General features: G+C 40.8%; 1 protein-coding gene across 1 annotated transcript in view; it reads right to left on the bottom strand.

The window, feature by feature from the left end:
• TSPAN7 (tetraspanin 7) overlaps window positions 1–18,656 on the bottom strand; it is a 71,730-nt gene continuing 53,074 nt past the window's right edge. Inside the window, exons 2-8 of the mRNA XM_083439148.1 lie at window positions 17,618–17,806; window positions 14,673–14,747; window positions 11,922–12,017; window positions 10,792–10,947; window positions 7,728–7,811; window positions 2,201–2,273; window positions 1–1,052 (exon numbers count right to left, since the gene is read on the bottom strand). Coding sequence (XP_083295274.1) covers window positions 2,205–2,273; window positions 7,728–7,811; window positions 10,792–10,947; window positions 11,922–12,017; window positions 14,673–14,747; window positions 17,618–17,806 — 669 coding nt within the window. The 3' untranslated portion in view covers window positions 1–1,052; window positions 2,201–2,204. The remainder of the gene's footprint in view (window positions 1,053–2,200; window positions 2,274–7,727; window positions 7,812–10,791; window positions 10,948–11,921; window positions 12,018–14,672; window positions 14,748–17,617; window positions 17,807–18,656) is intronic.

Raw genomic sequence — 18,656 nt, forward strand, 5'->3', positions numbered from 1 at the left:
TCCGTAATGGTTCCATTTATTAATATGTATATCACAAATACTCACAATATCAATGCATTCTTGTTGGCATGCTAGACAGAGGCCTTATTTAAAAATTCCTATTCTTTTTAAAAAAGGTCTTAAACTTTTGCTCCCCAGCCCCAAAAAATATTCCACACACTCTTTCCCCCCCATACGTTTGATTGATTTGACAATGTATTTGGTGGCAACTTCAATGCAAAAGGAGAGTAAAAGAAATAAAAGGGGGGAGAAGAAAGTTGTGTTACAGCACAGTTTGATTAGTTCATAATTATCTAATTTTTTAAAAAGCAGAAATTACTGGTTTCACAGTAAGCAAACAAACACAGCTTAGTAACTATTACACAGGTTCAGATTCAGAGGCAGAATGCACTAGACAAAGGCCTACTGGCAACCCACTAGGTGTACAACATTAAGAATCAAAGGTGCAGCAGAACATCAAAAGAACAATTTCTCTCAAGCAGATTTTAGACTTTTTTCAAGTATCTTCGTGAGTTATGTAACTGATTTCTTCTTGGGGCAGTTGTGGGGGAGGGAGTGGGTACGTTGAAAAACTTTAGTAAAGCAGTAAACAAAAATCAAGAAATTAAAAATCTGAAAAACCAAATAATATATATATATATTTATATATTTGTATACAAGTTTAATATGGATGTGTGCGACATTTATTAACCATAGTGAAAGGCTAATCTCGCCCTCCAGTCACTACATGCACAGCCCAATCATTGCTGTTAATGAATTACCTCTGTTAACTTTACAATGTAACTACAGTCTGACCAAGAACATACATATAGTGCCATCATATGCAGAGCCTTCAGGATGGAGTGTACAGTACTGGATGCTGAATGGTTCAGGCTACTTTTGCGGCACAACAGTACTTCACGGAATGGTACACTACGCATGGTACAGAGTTTAGAAGGTGGTGGCTTTATGTGTGTGTATATGTGTAGTTGTGTATGTGCTCTAACATTCTTTAGAAGTCTTCCAAGAATTATCCAGTTCCTGATTGAAAACAGGCACTGTATTTGACACCTCTGGAAAGAACAGAAAGGGGTGGGTGGGTGGGAGAGAGAAAAGGGATTGTTTTAGTTACCATCAACCATAAAAATCCTCTTTTGAAAGTAAGGATGCTTTGGGTTAGATCAAAGGTTCCTTTCCTCTAACAGAAGAACTTTCCTCCCACTGGGAAAAGAAAGCCTTTGGATTGAACCCTGTATTGCGAAAACATTAACAAATATAAGCACAATATCTACTTCAATTATAATTAGAATCATAGAATTGTAGAGTTGGTAGGGACCCTGAGGATCATCTAGTCCAACCCCCTGCAATGCAGGAATATGTAGCTGTCCCATACAGGGATTGAACTTGCAACCTTGGCATTATCAGCACCACACTCTAACCAGCTGAGCTATACAGGCCCATCCTTTCCATAAATGGATACAGTTGGCACTCCAGCTATGCAAAGGAAAAGTGCTCCAGACTGCAGCAGCTATCTGGGAAATCAGGAGCATGCTCAGGACTAACAGCATCCTGAAACTGCAAACCTGGTTTTCCAAGGAGAGACCAACATGCTGAACTCCTATTGCCAGATCAGCAGTCCTACTGACTGGGAGCACTTCTACCTTCTCCAAATTAAGTTACAGGTTCTTAACCCACATCCAGTCCATCAATGGTTTAGAAACTTCACAGCCTCTCTGGGCCAAAATGTAAAGGAAAGAAAGTGTCATCAACTAACTCCAAATCTCCTAATGATCTGCCCCCCTTGCTTCTAACTGTTTAATGAATTAACTGAAATAAACCACAGAATAGCAATGTAAGTGATATTTTGCTTCAGAAGATTGAAATCCCGTAAACTCTTTCCTGGGAGTAAACCCCACTGAATTCTGTGACACTTCCATCTGAGTAGATATGCAGATATTGTTAAGGTGTTTTTTTTTGGGGGGGGGGTTGGTTGTTTTTTAAGGTTACAAAAACATATCCAGTATATTGCCTGAATCAAGAGATCTATTTAGGATTTTTTTTTTTTTAATAATGCCACTCTGATTATACTATTTTCATCCCAGCTGCAAAAACTGACTGACTATATACAAGCAGCTATGTAAAGGGCTTTCATAAGCAGAAAAGCAAGGCATCAGAGTCACTTTGGGAAGGGCATCCTGCATAAAGCAATATACAGACCCACCTTGTTACACCATCTCGTACTGATTGGCAGTAATAAATCGGGACAGGCAACATGCCAACAGCATTCCAATCAACTGTTAGAGAGAGAAAGAGAAAATATCATACATGTAGTCCAGTGTCACTGTGAAATCCATGGACTCTTCTGAGGATTATTTATTTATTTATTTATTTAATCCCTTAAAATATGTAAATACACAAATATTATATGTTTAAGCCAATAGACACAATAGAAGCACAGAATCAATGCAATTGCGAAGCATCAGCTCCTGTAAAGTATCTCCCACCCAGGCAACTTCACTTTTGTTATATTTGTTTCTAAGAAATCAAAGTCTTTTTGACTTGCTTTATTATACTATATATATATATATATATATATATATATATATATATATATATTATTCCTATCAGCTTCCTGACATATGCACCCCTTCCCAATGGTTACAGCTCACCTTCAATATTTACACATTGAAAAAAGGCTGTATCTGCAAAACAATCTGTTGCTCTTTAGCTTCTTGTCTTTCAGGCATCTTAGGATATGCTCATGAAGATAGAATCATAGAATTGTAGAATTGGAAGGACCTCGAGGATCATCTAGTCCAACCCAATGCAATGCAGAAATATGCAGCTGCCCCATATGGGGGTCGAAACAGAACCACGCTCTAACCAACTGAGCTATACAAGATCTCTGAGATCAGTTAAACACTAGTTATAGGTCAGCAAATAATCCATGAAAATCTCACTGTAATATGGGTCACTGTTTTCCCGCTATGCATTGACAGACAGCCTCCAGACCAGTGTGGTCTCTGGAGTGTTCACTGTGCAGACACCTGCACAATGAGCTCCAGGTCTGCCTGCTTTACACAGTACTTAGTTAAGGGATAGCAATGTGCCTCACAGGTTCTTTCTACTCCCTGCCATGTTGGTGTGTCAAAAGCAGTGGGTCAGACACAAAGTGACTTCAGATGTTACAGACATTGCCAGACACCTGTGCAATCACTTTGGCATTTATCTTGAAGCACATGGATGTTGTACAGGCTTTAAGTGTGATTAGAGTCTGCACAACTTTCTTATGCGAGCTCCTTTTATTAGACATTCTAATCAATTGCCACTAGCAGAAGAGGCTGGCAGCACTCAGTTCGTTCTATGTTATTTGACAATCAAAGGTTATTGCTCAGGGAATATATACCCTTGCTTTGGTTTTAACATTCAGAGCTGTTTGCGGAATTGTGCTGCTGCCTTTTCACTTCATTCAAGACATCTCATATTAAGTGATCATGGGTCGTGGCACTTTTCTGCATCTTGGCCGTAGAGTATAGTAGAACGCAAAAGTGTTCAAGAAAGTAGACCAAAAGGTACTTGTAATTAAAGTGTTCCTGTTTGCACTTAACCCCAGTACTCTAGAGCCAGTTACTCTCAATCAGATTAATCTTCCAAAGTGGTTCAGTGTTACATTTCATCCTACACTCCATCTGTCCAACGTGGCACTTGCAGTTTGGAGGACTCTTGGCTGCCATGACACATTGCCTTTTTCAGTTCCCACTGTGGGGTGTATTCCTCCAGTCTAGCACACCCAAAATCCCTTAGACTGCTTCTTTTTGCATTTCTGTGATCCACATAAGTGAGCGGCTTGCCCACTGGTTGTCTTCATTCTAGATGGCCCCCTCCAAACAACTTTCCAATCATTTCCTTGTTATCTCTGCTACAAACCTACATTTCACAAGTGCAGAGTTTACCAATGACAGACAACTGACAATACTAAAGTAAAATACAGCTGCTCTTTTAGTTCAATTTTTTAAAGGAATTCTACACTATGTATATAACTAAAAACAGAAGACATCAGTTGTCTTACAAAGTAAGATTGGAGTGAGGTCCACCACAGTCATTTGCTTTCTATGCATGTCACAAGCATCTACTAGAATGCCATGTGATATATTTGGCTATCCATTTCATAGCACAGTCAATGCTCACCTATAACCCCTGTACATTTCTTGACAGCTCAGGTTAACCATTTAATATACTATACATTTAATCAAATAAGCTATTCTGGGGAGATGTATTTTTTCAACAACAACAACTTCCTTTAATTCAGTATACATTCCGCTATTTTCTTTCACACAAACATTACGATTGAGGAGACTGTTACCTTATCAAAATGCTTATGTATTAAATTGCCACTGGAATGATTAAATCAATTTGCCATTTTGCAAAAAGCCTAATAACAATAATAATACATTTATTATCCAGCAGGCCTCAGAGTGGGTTACAACAATTTAAAATTCAGAATTAAAAACAGTTAAAACAGATTACAGTCACAGGAATAGAGTGAGTACTGAAAACACAGATAAGCAGATGTTAAAGGCCAGGGCAAAGAGCCTTCAGCATTCATTGAAAGCTGGATACAACAGAAATACTTGACAGTCTTGTTTTGCTGGTAAGGAGTATGCTTAATTTAAGGAAGGTTATAATGTCTTTGACTGGTGGTAGTGACAGAATCAGTGTGTTTGGTTTTTAAAACCAAAACAGTGGGTTGTAAGCTCTAGTCAGTCACAAAGATTGCAGGCATATTAATACTTAGATATCCTTCTCATGCCCCAAATTAAACCTGTATTTAGGCTGCAATTAATTCTCAGCATCCAATTTTATATTCCACTTTTGTCTCCAATGAACTATGGGTTGGATCTAGCCTTAGGGATACTTTGAGTATACCCACTGAATCATTAAAATGTACATTATGACAGTAGTCGTCGATGGGGTAGCACAGTGAAGGCAGCATTGTCACCGAAAATTGCTGCTGATTCCTGAAAGTGGGAGGGGCAAAGCACGGGAGAGGGGGCAACTCAGCATAGTGCAGGTACTGTAGCAGAAGCATTGGACTGGCTCTGCTGCTACATCTGTGCTGTGCTCCCTGCGCATTGCCCCTCTCATGACCAGCAGCAGCAATGCTCAGAGTTGGGAAGGCAAGTGAGCAACACCACCTTGCCTGCCCTGCCCTGGCATGCCCTGCCAACTGCTACTGCAAAATGACTAACTTAAGGCCCACTGATTTCGGTGGACCTACTCAGTTTCAGTATGACTAACAGTGCAATCTTAACCATGACTTCTCAGAAGTAAAGGTAAAGGTAAAGGGACCCGTGACCATTAGGTCCAGTCGCAGACGACTCAGGGGTTGCGGTGCTCATCTTGCTTTATTGGCCGAGGGAGCCGGCGTACAACTTCAGGGTCATGTGGCCAGCATGACTAAGCCGCTTCTGGCGTAAGTCCTATTAAATTCAATGGGGCTTACTCTAAGGTAAGTGGGGTTAGAACTGCAGTCTTAATTGGGATTCAGTTATTGAATCCCCAGATCTGAACAGTTCTATTTGCTGATGAACTGTATCTCACTCAGTCAATGTACAAATACTTCCTTTGACAATTAAATTACCAATAAAAAAATACAAAGCAATAACATGATGTATGTGAAATACACCAGGTCTCCACTATTTGAAAATGAATGGTTATTATACATTGTAAAATTGATTTCCAATACATTTACAAATAAGTTCCTGGGCTCTGTATTCCCATTAAAAGCAGGTCAACATTGCTGTAAAGCTGTACTATAATTTGTCCCCATTTAATGAGTAACCTGGTTGCAATTCCATCTTACAAAGGGCATACCAGTGACCTTTTAAACCACTAGCTACACTCTGTACAATTCTCTTTCCTAAATGTACAAGGACAACTTGGGGACTAACAGGAAAATGTCCACCCACATTATATGTTGAAGGTTGCTGTCACTTTTCTGAAACACACACAATCTTTGACAATTTAGACTTTACCATGTGCAGCTTGGTTTGGTCCTTCATTTTCTATGAAGAATGCTTTCTTCATTATTCAATTCAAACTGAAAGGACCGATACCATTTTAAAACAAAACAATCTCTTAAAGGTTCACAGATGTCTCTTCTACAGAAGAGTGTGCAAATGTGAATTGTGCAAACACTTTTAGGCCCAAGGCACAGTCCATCCCACCCCCCAAATGTGTGCTTAAAGAAAGTGTGCCACAGGACACTTTTATTGTATTTCATGACTTCTTCTTTTTCTAGTTTCAAAAAACTTCATTTTTCACAAGCTAAACCATCTCTAGTCTAGCTAATTAAGCAAAGAGAAGTGGAAAACACTCAATTGTGCAGAAGCAAAAAACAACAACTGGGGTGGTTTCTTCATGGCAGATTATCTCCTTCCAAAGTTAAGGACACAGTGCTGTTTGATGTTTCATTGTGCTATTGATTACTAAGAAACAGCATGGAAACAGATTATAAAATGAAAGGGCGCGGTATACAGTTGCATTTTATTGTCTGACATAGAGGGGGTGGTAAGCAGAGGTAAGGAATTTCTTCCCATGTGCAGAACAAGCCCAAAGGGATGTCTTCATGATGTGCCACTTAGAAGTATGCTTGTATAACATTCCACTGGAAATCAAGCTCCGCCAAAGCCGGCTTGAGAACAGATTGCTATGGACAATAGACCTTTGCCAATAGCAATGCAGAAAGATCATGGCTCAGAAATGCAAGACAGTGAATTATACATGGCGTGATCTCATGACATGTGATATGGCCACATTGCTGAAGCTAAGCAGGTTTGGGTCTGTTCAGTGCCTCGGTGGGAGGTCACTTGGGAATCCTATGTTCACTGTCTTGAGTGGGATATAAAAGTGGGGTATAAAGTACTAAGTTATCTCTTGCATCCTGTCATACATAATCAATCACCCCCAGAATCACCAACAATCCTCTTGCAAAAGTACAGTGTATCTTTGCTCCTCTTTTCAGCACTATCAGGAGGAAGGGTAAGATAGGAACATAAGAACAACGCTGTTGGATGAGAACAAAAGGTCCACTAAACCTAACAATGTGATTTCCAACAGCAGTCTGCCAGAGATGCTTCTGGGAAGCTCAGAAGCCAGGCATAACAACTCTTCTGCCCTGTTTGTCCCCATCTAAGACCTGTGGCCCTTCCATGTTGTTAGTCTCCAATACCTGTCAGTCCCAGCATTTACACTAAACACGCTTTTATTTATTACAAATGTTAATTGTGAAAACTGAAATAAATTTATCTGTTGATGGCCCTTAATATGAACCTTTGAGTGTGCCTACCTTGGCATCTGCTTTCGTTTCATAGATGATGGTTCTCTGAATCTGATATTTCCTTTACGCAAAAGACTGCTCTGGGCTGGGGGGAAACCTATGTAAGTCATGCATCAACTGCTTGGCATGTGAGTTGTTTACGCTCCATTTAAGCCATTGGTTTATTAGGTTAACCTTTATTTGACCCAATGGAAGGGTCCTCCCCACCCCCTTGAGGCAGTCATTAGTTGGGCTGTAACTGATATTCCCAAGGAGAAACTCCATTTAAGTTGGAAAAAGAAAAATCAATGAACAGATGACCCTAAGAACTAACGAACAGTTTGAGAGGCATGTCCCTTATCCTAATCCTTCCCAGAAGCTGAAGAAATAAGCAAACACACCTTGCCTTCAAAGCACTAAAAATGTATACCTGTGAGAATGCAATTCCAAAAGCCACTCCAGCTATGATCCCCATATTTGTCTCCATAAAATTGGTCATCAGATCGTAACAGCCCTGGAAAAGAAAGCAGCCAATTACTCTTGATAGGGATATCCACTTGCCTCTGATTTAGTGCTCAACGAAGGATTAGACAGTTTGACATGCACTTCAGTACCACAATGTATACTAATGAGTAACCCAAGATTGTGGGAAGATTGAGTGAATTTGATAAACTGCATACAACTTTTCAAACTTTACATTTTAGGGTATGGTTACCATAATGTACCTTTCTTTAAAGCAATGTTTCCCTAACCTGGTGCCCTCCAGATTATTTGGACTACAACTCCCATCAGCCCCAGCCAGCATTAGAAGGATACAGTTTGTCTGGGGAAAATGAGCTAAAGATTTAGCAAACTAGGACAAAATGCATTTGAAAAATTCCTGCTGAAAGCCTCTGTTGAAACAGACAAGGGAGTGTCCACAACTTCCACACACTGGCTACACTGAGAGTACTAGACAGTGGATTTCACCAGATCAGCACTGATCTCTTAACAACTTCATGTCCTGGCTTGGTGACTCACTAACTTAAATGGGACCATGAGGCTGAAGCATCAAAATACCCCAGCATAAGGGATCTGAAGGTTGAAAACAAAACAAAAAGTTATGCTTCATGCTGTACAAATGCTCTCAACTTTGGTGAACATTTCTGAAACTCATCAGAATTCAGCATTGTTTGCTATCTATTTCATAACTCTTTTTAATTCATCTGCCCGCACTGTGTATTCTTAAAAAGACTGTTGCAACATTCACAACAAATTACCTGACAAAATATGTCTCTCCTGAGAACGTTTTATAATTAATGAACAAACTCCTTTTCACATTAAGATAACTATTCTCTTACTAATATTTTAGGGGGGAAATGGACTCATCAGTAGTTATGAATAAGTATATTCTAAACATGAGATTGATATCAGTTAAACTTCTTGGCATTATTCTGTGAATAAAACATATGTCTAAATCTATATCAGGAGGTGATGGACAGCAAAAACAAAAAACAAAAATACATCTGTTTGGGCAATCCACAAACAACTTCAAACCATCTGATCTACATTAAATCCAGCTTCATTCCTGTAGTAGGTCAGCTTCTCCCTACTAGATCAGAGCTCTTGTGTGCCTTTGCTGTAGCTTTGGGAGCTGGGATAGGAAATCAATTGTTTGCAAAGATAATCTTAGGCCTTGTTTGATGAGCCAGGTGTTAATAATTAAGCATGGAGGAACCTCATAGGAGTTAGGAAAAAGAGAGAACGAAAAGATTCAACAGCCGACCTTCTCTGAGAAAGCTCTAACCCTGTGTTATACAGACTGATAGCCTATGTGGGCTAAATCTAGCAATATGGGATAACAGTTAGCTGGCCTGCTATTCACCTTGACCACGGCATTGGAATTGCCTGTGATGACTCACATCTCTCTAGTATTTTTTGTCATATTGTAAAGAGGGCTTCAGCACAAAAAGACCCTGGATTAGTTGATGTTAGAGATGTGAAAATAAGGTATTGGGCACTGATTTAATGTTAGATTTAATTGATGATCATACAAAGATGGGCTCCATCTCACCCCCCCTCTTGAATTCCACATTCGGCTTTCAAGATGCTGCTGCTCACCTGCCAGGCAATCTCTGATATTTGGAAGGGAAACATGCCCTAATGAGAAGAACAACCTTGCATGCTGTTGAGAACCAAATCCTGAAAAATGTTGGTCAGAAAATGACACTGGGCAGGATAAAAGGAGTGTAAGGGAGCTACAACTCCACTTCTTTCCCTTCCAATTGCAAAATGGGAATCACTCCAGGGTGCCTTGTGGACTTCCCAGCCCATTCGCTGAGCCCAAATGAAAGATGCTAGTTGGGTTGCCCTGGTGCAACTTCTCATTTCCTGTGCACCTGCCAGCATGGGAAACAAAGGTCTTCTAGGCTTTTTAGCCTGGGCAACCAGATTCTCCCAGGTTGTATGATACCATCATAACCAAGGAGCGCCCATCCTTAAGCAGGAGAGAATCTCCCCCACCCCAGCAAAACTGAAGAAGATGGCTACCCTCAGTTTTTACGTAAGGAGAGATAAATAGCTTTATCTCAAAGGAAGAATTATAGTTATTCTCACTTTTTATCATAACAGCTTTTCATTTGTGACTGCATTTATATACCTACTAAGAAAGGTCACATTTAAACAAAAAATAATCCCCCTATATTTTTCCATATTGTAACACTATTTCATGATGTAACTGTTAAACTGGAAGAAGTAAATAAAATGACAGGGAATGGATACAGTAAATCAACATTAATGCTGTTATATGAGAGTCAGGTTGAACAGAAAAAAGTTCTGTTCCAGTACTAAAGAGGTGTTTATTCATTTTTTTATTCGTCACATAAATCGTGAGTTGAATAACCCGTATTTTCTACATGTTTATTCATCTCGTTTGTTCTCACTCATGCTCACTAAAACGCTGTGCTTTTTGCAATCCCTTTTGGCTCGGGGTCAAACGTTGCTGTGTTCTGCCTCCAGCTTTACGACTCCAACAGCATTATAACAGGCGCAGTAAACATGCCTAATGAAGCATGGTTCTTATGTCAATCATCTCTATTTTCTCAGTTCAAGCAGGCTGTTAGCATCCAGTACATGGCACATCTTTCAGAAAACTGGTTGCAAGATGTTGAAAAAAAGCAACAGGTGAGGACAGACGCGATGACTGGCATAACTATCAAGGTTATCTGAATCTACTTGCTGCATTCTTCAGCCTTGTCAGCTCTGCCTCTGTGGAGGAAGTTTTCTGTCAGAATGAGAATCAGGGGCATGGGAAGTTAGCTCAGGGATCACTGGGAAATGGGAGAAACATCTCTTCTCTGTTGGAGTATGAGAAACACCAGCTCTAGAATGCAGCTAAGCAGTAGGATGAATGGGTAAGACTGCAGTGAATTCCCCAGGTGCCCCCCTTTCAGCACATTTTGCCTTTTGTTATGGAGAAAGCTGAAAAATATGCAACTAAGCAAAGTGGTCCATACCTTCTGGTTTATTTTAGTAGCAGCAATGGTAATGTTGGCCAGGTCTGAGGGATTGCAGTCCGAGGCATTCATGCAGCAGCTTGGGGGGATACCATGTTCATAAAAATAGTGACTAGTACTCCAATTGGTGTAGTTCTGGACACCACAGCAACTCAGCTAAAAATAATCAGAAAGGATAGTAGTAAGACCATAGTTAGAAAAAGCAGGAAATGCTTCACGTCCTTACTTCAAACTATACCAACTATCACAAAAAAGCAGCAGCGGCCATTGTAGAGGGGCAGATCCATACAGCCACCTTTTTTACACTGGTGTTGCTGCACCTTACCTGGGCAGGATACAATGGTAGTGGTGGGGATGGGGAACTTGTGGCCTTCCAGGCATTGCTGGAATTCTCACCATCCCTGACTATTGGCTATACTGCCTAAGGTTGATGGAACTGGACTCCAGCAACGTCCGGAAAGCCACATATTCCTCATCCCTGGCCAACACTGACTGGTTGAGGGTCCTTCCAGCCCTACTAGGAGATGCCAAAGACTGAATCTGGGATCTTCTGCCTGCAAAGCATATACTACAGGCCTTCTACAAAGAGCATCACATGCTCACAAGTACCATCAGACTTCTGGAGTTCGTGAACAGAATAAACATTTTCAAACATCCCAAGCATGCTTTGCCAAATGCTTCTCGAGTGAACTGGGGAATAACCAGTGAGTCATGTGCCCAGGCACTGATCAAAAGATAGTAAGGTTATCAAATGCTGGCAATAAATGGTTAGCCTTTAGCATTAACACCAGGAATAACTGGTCATTAACGGATCACAAATGGATAGGTGCATATTTAAAAGCACCATTTCCCTTCCCAGCATCCAATGACAGCTGATTGTCCCAGCCAAAAATCTGCAACAGCTTCCAGTGGTTACTGTAATGAAGACCATGTCCTATATGTCTGAGATTTGTCAGTGTACGGCAAAAAGAGGTGAATGAAATTAGAATGATGAAAATGACTGCTCAAGTGTTGCAACCAATTGATTATATTCAATCCACAGACAACATTTCGAGCAACTGACAATTCTTATGTTGCAACCGGAGAAGAGTATTGGCTTTAGTCTTACGTCGCTGCAACCTTGAACTTACACTCTGTTGTACGTCATCCACTGCATGGCTCTTCTCATCGTTTCCATTGTAATTCTGGACGGCTTCAGTGTATGTCCTAAGAAACGTGTCCTTGATCTAAAAGGGAAATTTAGACATTATAGTCACCTGTATTGGACCCATATGCAGAATAGATTTTCCAGTGCTCAAGTTCTCAGCCTGAATGAGCAACCAAGGAAATGATTATTTTTTTAAAGAAATGAATGGTTTTAGACACAGGAAGAAAAGAAGAAACTGCCATTCCTCCTGAAGTGTACATTCAGCAATGACAAAAGTTATCTTAGTACAGTCAGTAGTCCTTTGTGTTGGCATTTACTACCTAGGGCTGTAAGTTAAATCTTCCATTCATTATGTAGAGGGAAATGTCAAGGAGTCAGAGGCATCAGGTGAAAAACAGAAGGGAAATATGGTAATAGAAGAAAGAGACAATGCTTTATGGCAGCAGTTTCATTTCCCTGAATTAACTGCCTTTGCCAAGAAATGCATCACTACCAAGGATGCATCTCACAGTATCAAGCTAGCAGATACAGAAGTTGAAACTGGACCAAAGGCCTGTTGAGTGTGTCAGGGTTTTTTGGGGTTTTGTCCTTCTATGGCTGCGAAGATAAGTTTGTAAGTGAGCGAGAGATAAAAGGGAATAATATTTCCAACGTCCTGCACAATCCCTTACCTCCTGATGAGCAGAAGAAGAATACCTTTTTGGAAAGAAGTGATCATGGGGAAGTTAGCTTAATTTGCATCACTTTTTTTGATGCAACTGTTAAAATTTATTTTTGGTGAATAATTTTGATGTGAATTTTTAAAAGTACAAAGCATGTACAATCAATCCTAAATTGAAGCTAAACCAATATACGTGTTTGAAAGGAAGAAGAAATCCCCTTCAGATTTGCCTTTTGCTTCCTAGTGACTGGAATATTAAGATGGAGGGGAGAAAAGGGAAAGACCAATCCACAGAAGAAGCACTGATTTGTTGCAGGAAAGGGTACTTGTGGGCAGGAATGGCCTCAGGATCAAAAAGTGCCAACATTTCAGACTGTGCAAAAGATAAGCAAAAGATGCTCAGCCTCAGAGGTGGCAGAGGGCATGAACAGAGCTTAACTGACATTTTTTTGGCCTTTTGATTCAAAACAGCAACTGCACAAGAACAGCTTGGATATACCGCCTTTCAGATGGGACTAATCATAATGGTTGCAATCCTTATGCAACCCAATTGGCTACAAATTGTGGGATAGCAATGTATAAGACAACTGACGTTTCCAAGATGCGTATAGTCTGGCCAATTTTAAAATTTGGTTACTAACCTATAGGGTCCTAACAACCAAGTTTTCTGACAGAACACCTGAAGCCAAGTGATCGGAGAGAAGACCTTCTCTGTCATGAAGAGGAGTTGCTGGGCTCAGGGGTGCAGTGGCAGGCTGAGATGGATGAGGAGGGGAAACAGGAAGGTGACATGGGAGGGGGCTGAGACCAGGGAACATAGGCTAGAAGAGGTGCTTCCCCCTCCTATGATATGGTTGCCCCAGCTGGGAAAGCAGGACTCCCATCTTCCCCCTTCCCTCATGGGGAGCAACAGGATCCAGGGAGAGTTTCACTGCACCACTAGGAGCAGAGGAGGCAGGGGCAGAAAGAGAGGACACAGCCTGGTCTCCCAAGACCTAGAAGCGCTCCTGTTGCTAGGCAACAGTTTCAGCCTCCTTGGTGCAGTGGCTGGCAATCACTGATGCAGGTTGCAGGCGCAGAGGAAGGGGGGTGCGGTGGGTGTGGTCACCACTGAGGGGGGTGACAAAACGCCGGGTGGCACTCACCGTGGGGCCTGGTTGTAAGAATCAATGAACAAATTTAATAAACTTAAGTACTTAGGTTTTAAAGCACTCTTAAGAGAAAAACAACAAACCACTGTATGTATGAAGTGGGCTGAGAGACATTTGTATTACAGACCCTAATTGTATTCTTATTTCATTTTAGGCTTATCCATACTTACCTTTCCTCTGCTCTTTATGGGCATAGTCTGCAATGTTAAGCTCTGTATCTGAGCCCCCTATATTTTTGCTCTGGAGTTTTCCCCACAAAAACCCACTCATTAATGCTCAATCAGGGCAAATGTCAATCAGCACAAAACTCGAACTGACATTTGCTCCAATTCAGCTTTATAGAGCTGGCTTTTGTGGTGAAAGTTTGGGGTAAAAAAACAAAACACTATGCTTAGACATTGAAAGAGCAGAGCAAAAGGTAAGTGTCCTTCCATAAGCCCTGTGTCTCACTAACTCACTTTTATCCTTTTCTTTCCCTTTCCTCACTCTAGCTCTGCTGCTGCTTTTTAGCACAGGAAATACACAAGATTTACAAGGCAGCAAAACAAACTAGGTTAGTTTGGCTTTGCATTCTTGGAAATCCGCTCAGCATTATACAATCAAAAGCCTGTTTGGCTGAAGTAGCAGCATTTATGTAAAGAATTTAAGGTATTTTTCTCTCTTCAGCATATATGACAGGGTAAAGAAGATCTTGCATGATGAGCATATAAATAAATGCAACTCAAAAATAAATATTGAACAGCAAAAGCCTAAAGCTTTAGGCTAAATCCTTTCATTTGTGTTTGTGGGTACATATCGCTGCCAAGTAAAGTGTTGGACTCTGCAGCCTTGGTTAATCATACCCAGTATCCTAAGAGGGTGCAGCAAAATCTGCTCAGAGCCATGCTGCCACCACCTTTACCAACATGAAATTTATACTCACCTCATGGCGAAACACAAACCCTGAAATGCCAGCCACAAGCTCAGCCAGGAAGACCAGAGACAAGAACATAGCATACTGAAATACAAGAGGAAATGGAGAATGGAACAGATTACTCACACTGCAGAGGATTTTCCTCCTATTTGGATGCATTACAATTCAGGGAATTCAATAAATACTGCATCTACACAAAGTGCAATTCTACAAATAGTTTTAGGAGAATGTCAAGAATGTTGCTCAGCAAAAAACTGGATGCCAAATTATCCCGCTGTTTCCCTTTTCCTCAAAATTGCAATTCCAAAACAGGTGGGGGGATAGGGAGAAGAGGAATCTTCAACGGAGGCTGGGAAAACCTATTATTGTGGTAAACCCAATTTGTTTCAGGTATGAAACCTGTCTAGACAGCTTGGTTACATGCTTTCCTGAAAAGGGCTTAATGCCAAAATTAACAAAGGGGGTGTAAAATCTGGGCTTGGGTGGGCAGGCAAGCCCCAGGGCTTAAAGCAGTTCTTCCCCATAGCATGTATTTATTTTGGTAATCAGAGTTCACCCTAAGAAAACTAATGTCAGTTACTAAATCTGAGCCCATGTCAATAAGTTAAAATGCTATACAGGCTTGGCCTGAAAATATAATCTTATATGTGTCTACTAAGAAGTACTTAGGTAAATGTGCACAACAGTCTTTGCCAACCTGGTGCCCTCCAGATGTTTTGGACTAAACTCCCATCACCCTGGAGGGCACCAGCCTGAAGGCTGGAATATAGAATTGCAGCCTGCAGCTTCATTTTTTTTTATTCAAAAACAGTACAAAAAGGGTAGATAACACAGGTTCCAGCCCTAGCTATAAAAACTGGCGGTGGGGACAGTAATGCTTATCTTATGAGGTGTTGTAAACATGAAAAAAAGGAAACAAGCTCTTGTCAATTGCCCTAAGTCTTAGAGAGATTGCTGACTTGAAATTGTCCTGCCTTGTTATTTTTACGGTCTTTATTGTTTCATGATGTGTTCTGCTGTTTTACTGATTTTATTGATTTGGCACTTTTAATTGGATGTTAAATTGTGAGTTTTTGGGGAGAGGACAGGGACAAAGCTGTTTTTCTCTGAAATTATAAGGCAGGATGACAATAGTTTAAAACAGAAAAGTGTAGAGGGATGTAGTGGGTTCTAAATCAAAGGAATTGGGATGATTTCATGCCAAGATGGATCTTGCTGAACTCTGTGCTACTCAACTGCACTCAGCCCAGTTAGGATCTACACATGCCTCATTTCAGAAAGCCCTTGTGAAGGGCATGATTCAGCTTAGGCACCACTCAAAATCATTACTTAGGTAGGATGCAATTTTTTTAAGTCCTCATGAAAATTCATCAGCATTTTAGCACACATTTATCCTAACGCACATATTTTTTGCAAGCAACTTTTCCTAGTATAATACTTTTGCATGTAAATTTTACTAACGTATGCATTTTTGTTCCCACTGCCCCTCTAACATACATATCTTTGGACACACTTTTTTGGTTTGAGAAATGCAAAATTTGGCACACATTCTGAAGGGTCGCTGCGTTCTGGTCCCCACATGAGGTATGAATTAGGTAGGAGGGGGAGTCACATGCATGAAAATGCAGGCAAACTGAATTTCTCCACCATCTCTAATTCAATGGCATTCAAAACACAAGGTAGGTCTTTAGGAAGGACTTTAAAAAGCACAATTAAGCCAGGAGCTCAAGAACAGAAACAAATTCCACTAGGATCAATGGGGCTTGCTTTGACATGATGGCAGCAATCTCCTGGGCCCCACAGAAACGCGATGTGTGCACGCTCAGGGCTTTCTGCCGAGAGCTTCCCCAGGCAGCAGCTGCCAGCTGGCTCATGGGTAGTTTGATACTCTGCTTGCTCAAGCAAGCTAGCTGGGAGCTGCTGCCAGGGAAAGCTCTGCAAAAACCCACCAGGATGTGCCTATTGATCCTTTCCATGTGGACCTCCGGACTGCAGCCAAAAGGCTTATGAATTAGCATAAATCCAAGTTAACCCAAGGACACACATTTGAGTGTGCTTGTCGTTTCCCCCTCATCATAGCTATCTTATTGTCATTTGCACACATGGCATTTCCCTAGTCTATACTTGAATATCTAGGTGAAAGAGAATATTCTATTTTTTAAAAAAATCTCTTCTGCTTTCTTCTAGTTCACATTAACTTCATTTATATATGCACGAAAATATTGTGGGGCTCAAGGCACTTTTGGCATTGTTTAAAAGGCTGGCGGTCTTTTAAAACTATGTGCTTGTTCAACACAGTTGTTTCTTCCAACTCCACTCATAGCTCATTTAAAATTAAAATTTGGAAAAACTTTGGGATAGTATTCATCCACAATTGATGACATCATTATTTTAGGGGGGCAGGTATTATGTTGGGGGGGGCAGAAGCAAGTTATCTGTGATGCAATTGGTCAGTTAGTTACGTATTTCTATTTATTTACTTGATTTAGGAGGGCGACAGCTGGGGATTATTTATTTCAGTGCCGATAACGTTAAAATATCTCCCTGCAAAGAAACCAGCCAGTCAGGAACATGACTAGGTTTAGAGTCCTTTTTCTAATACTCTGCCTTTCCAGAGGCAAAAGTTTTTCTTGCATTGCAGAGAATTTAAACACGAAACCTCACACTTAAATTCTGATGTTCCAAAGGACTGTGGCACATGGTGCTGTTGTTTTGAATGTGTGGCTCAACTCTAAATTATGGGATTATTCCTGTATGTCACTCCCAAGACGTCATACCAGGAGCGACAGATTTCCCATATGGATCTCTTTTTAGTAATTATACTCCCTTGCTCTGTGTGTGCCCATGTGTGGCTGAAACCTGCTTGGCATCTGTTTACACGTAACAAGAGAAAATGGCCACTTTACCAATTTCTACCACTCCAGCAGCACCAAGTTATTTGGCTGGATACTCACCAGCTTCAGCATCCATGGGCTGCCACGACATGTGGCAAAGCAGCCAAACAAGCCAAAGACGATAATTGTGGTACCCGTCCCAATGAGGACATAAGGGGCATTAGTGGAGTTTTCAGCAATGAGAGATATATATGTGCCTAAAGTCAGCTTCCCCCAGACACCAACAGCGAGGAGGATAACACCAGTTATCTGGAAAGTAAGAAGCAGAAAGTCAAGGTCAGAGTTTATAAGGATCAAAATATGGTAATACTGAACACACAGACATTTTTAAGTGTAGCAGAACTGCTGTTGCAGCAACAATTTTTATATATATATAAAAAATAGGTTTTTATTAGTTCCACAGAAGCTTAGAATACAAAATATTCCTTCTCCGTTTTGAGGTCTGTGGCAAGCAGAACCAAAAGCCAAAGTTCCATAGCAAATAACCAGCAACCCACTCATGCCATTTTAGGGAACAAAGCATCCAGTGTACTTAACGGGGCCTTGCACCAAATTCTTTTGACCTATCTTTTCTTATGCTTTCTATGCCATGTAGAAATGCTGCTGATGTGAGATACAATTCAGAAGAAAACTCAAAAGATGCATTTAATCCAAAATGAGTTTTACATTCACAATGGGGGCTGCTATTAAACAATGCCTGTTTAAATTTCAAGTATCTTGATCTCCTAACCTACAAGATCAGAAGCTCAATCTTTGGACCTTTCTTTAGAAGTGTGGGAAAGAAGCTGTAGGGCTCTCAAAATCCAGGAAGATTTGTTTCTATGCCACATATTATCCACATAGCCTGAGCACAACGCCATTGTTCATGTCAACCGTTACAGCATTGACATTGAAATACTGCGTGCTTTGTATTCCTGCTGGTGCAGAGATGGATGCTGTAATCCAGAGGCACATATGTGTTCTTTGCTGACATCTAGTGGACACAGTAAGCTGAGCCATTTGTGCATGTGAATACGGACCATTTCTCACAGGTGTTATATCTGAAATCTGCAAAAACGTCTCCCCCCCCCCCCCTGCATTAACATATTTGGAACCCAGG

The sequence above is a fragment of the Podarcis tiliguerta genome, assembly GCF_965153285.1.
Source record: "Podarcis tiliguerta genome assembly, chromosome: 4".
Classification (NCBI taxonomy): domain Eukaryota; kingdom Metazoa; phylum Chordata; class Lepidosauria; order Squamata; family Lacertidae; genus Podarcis; species Podarcis tiliguerta.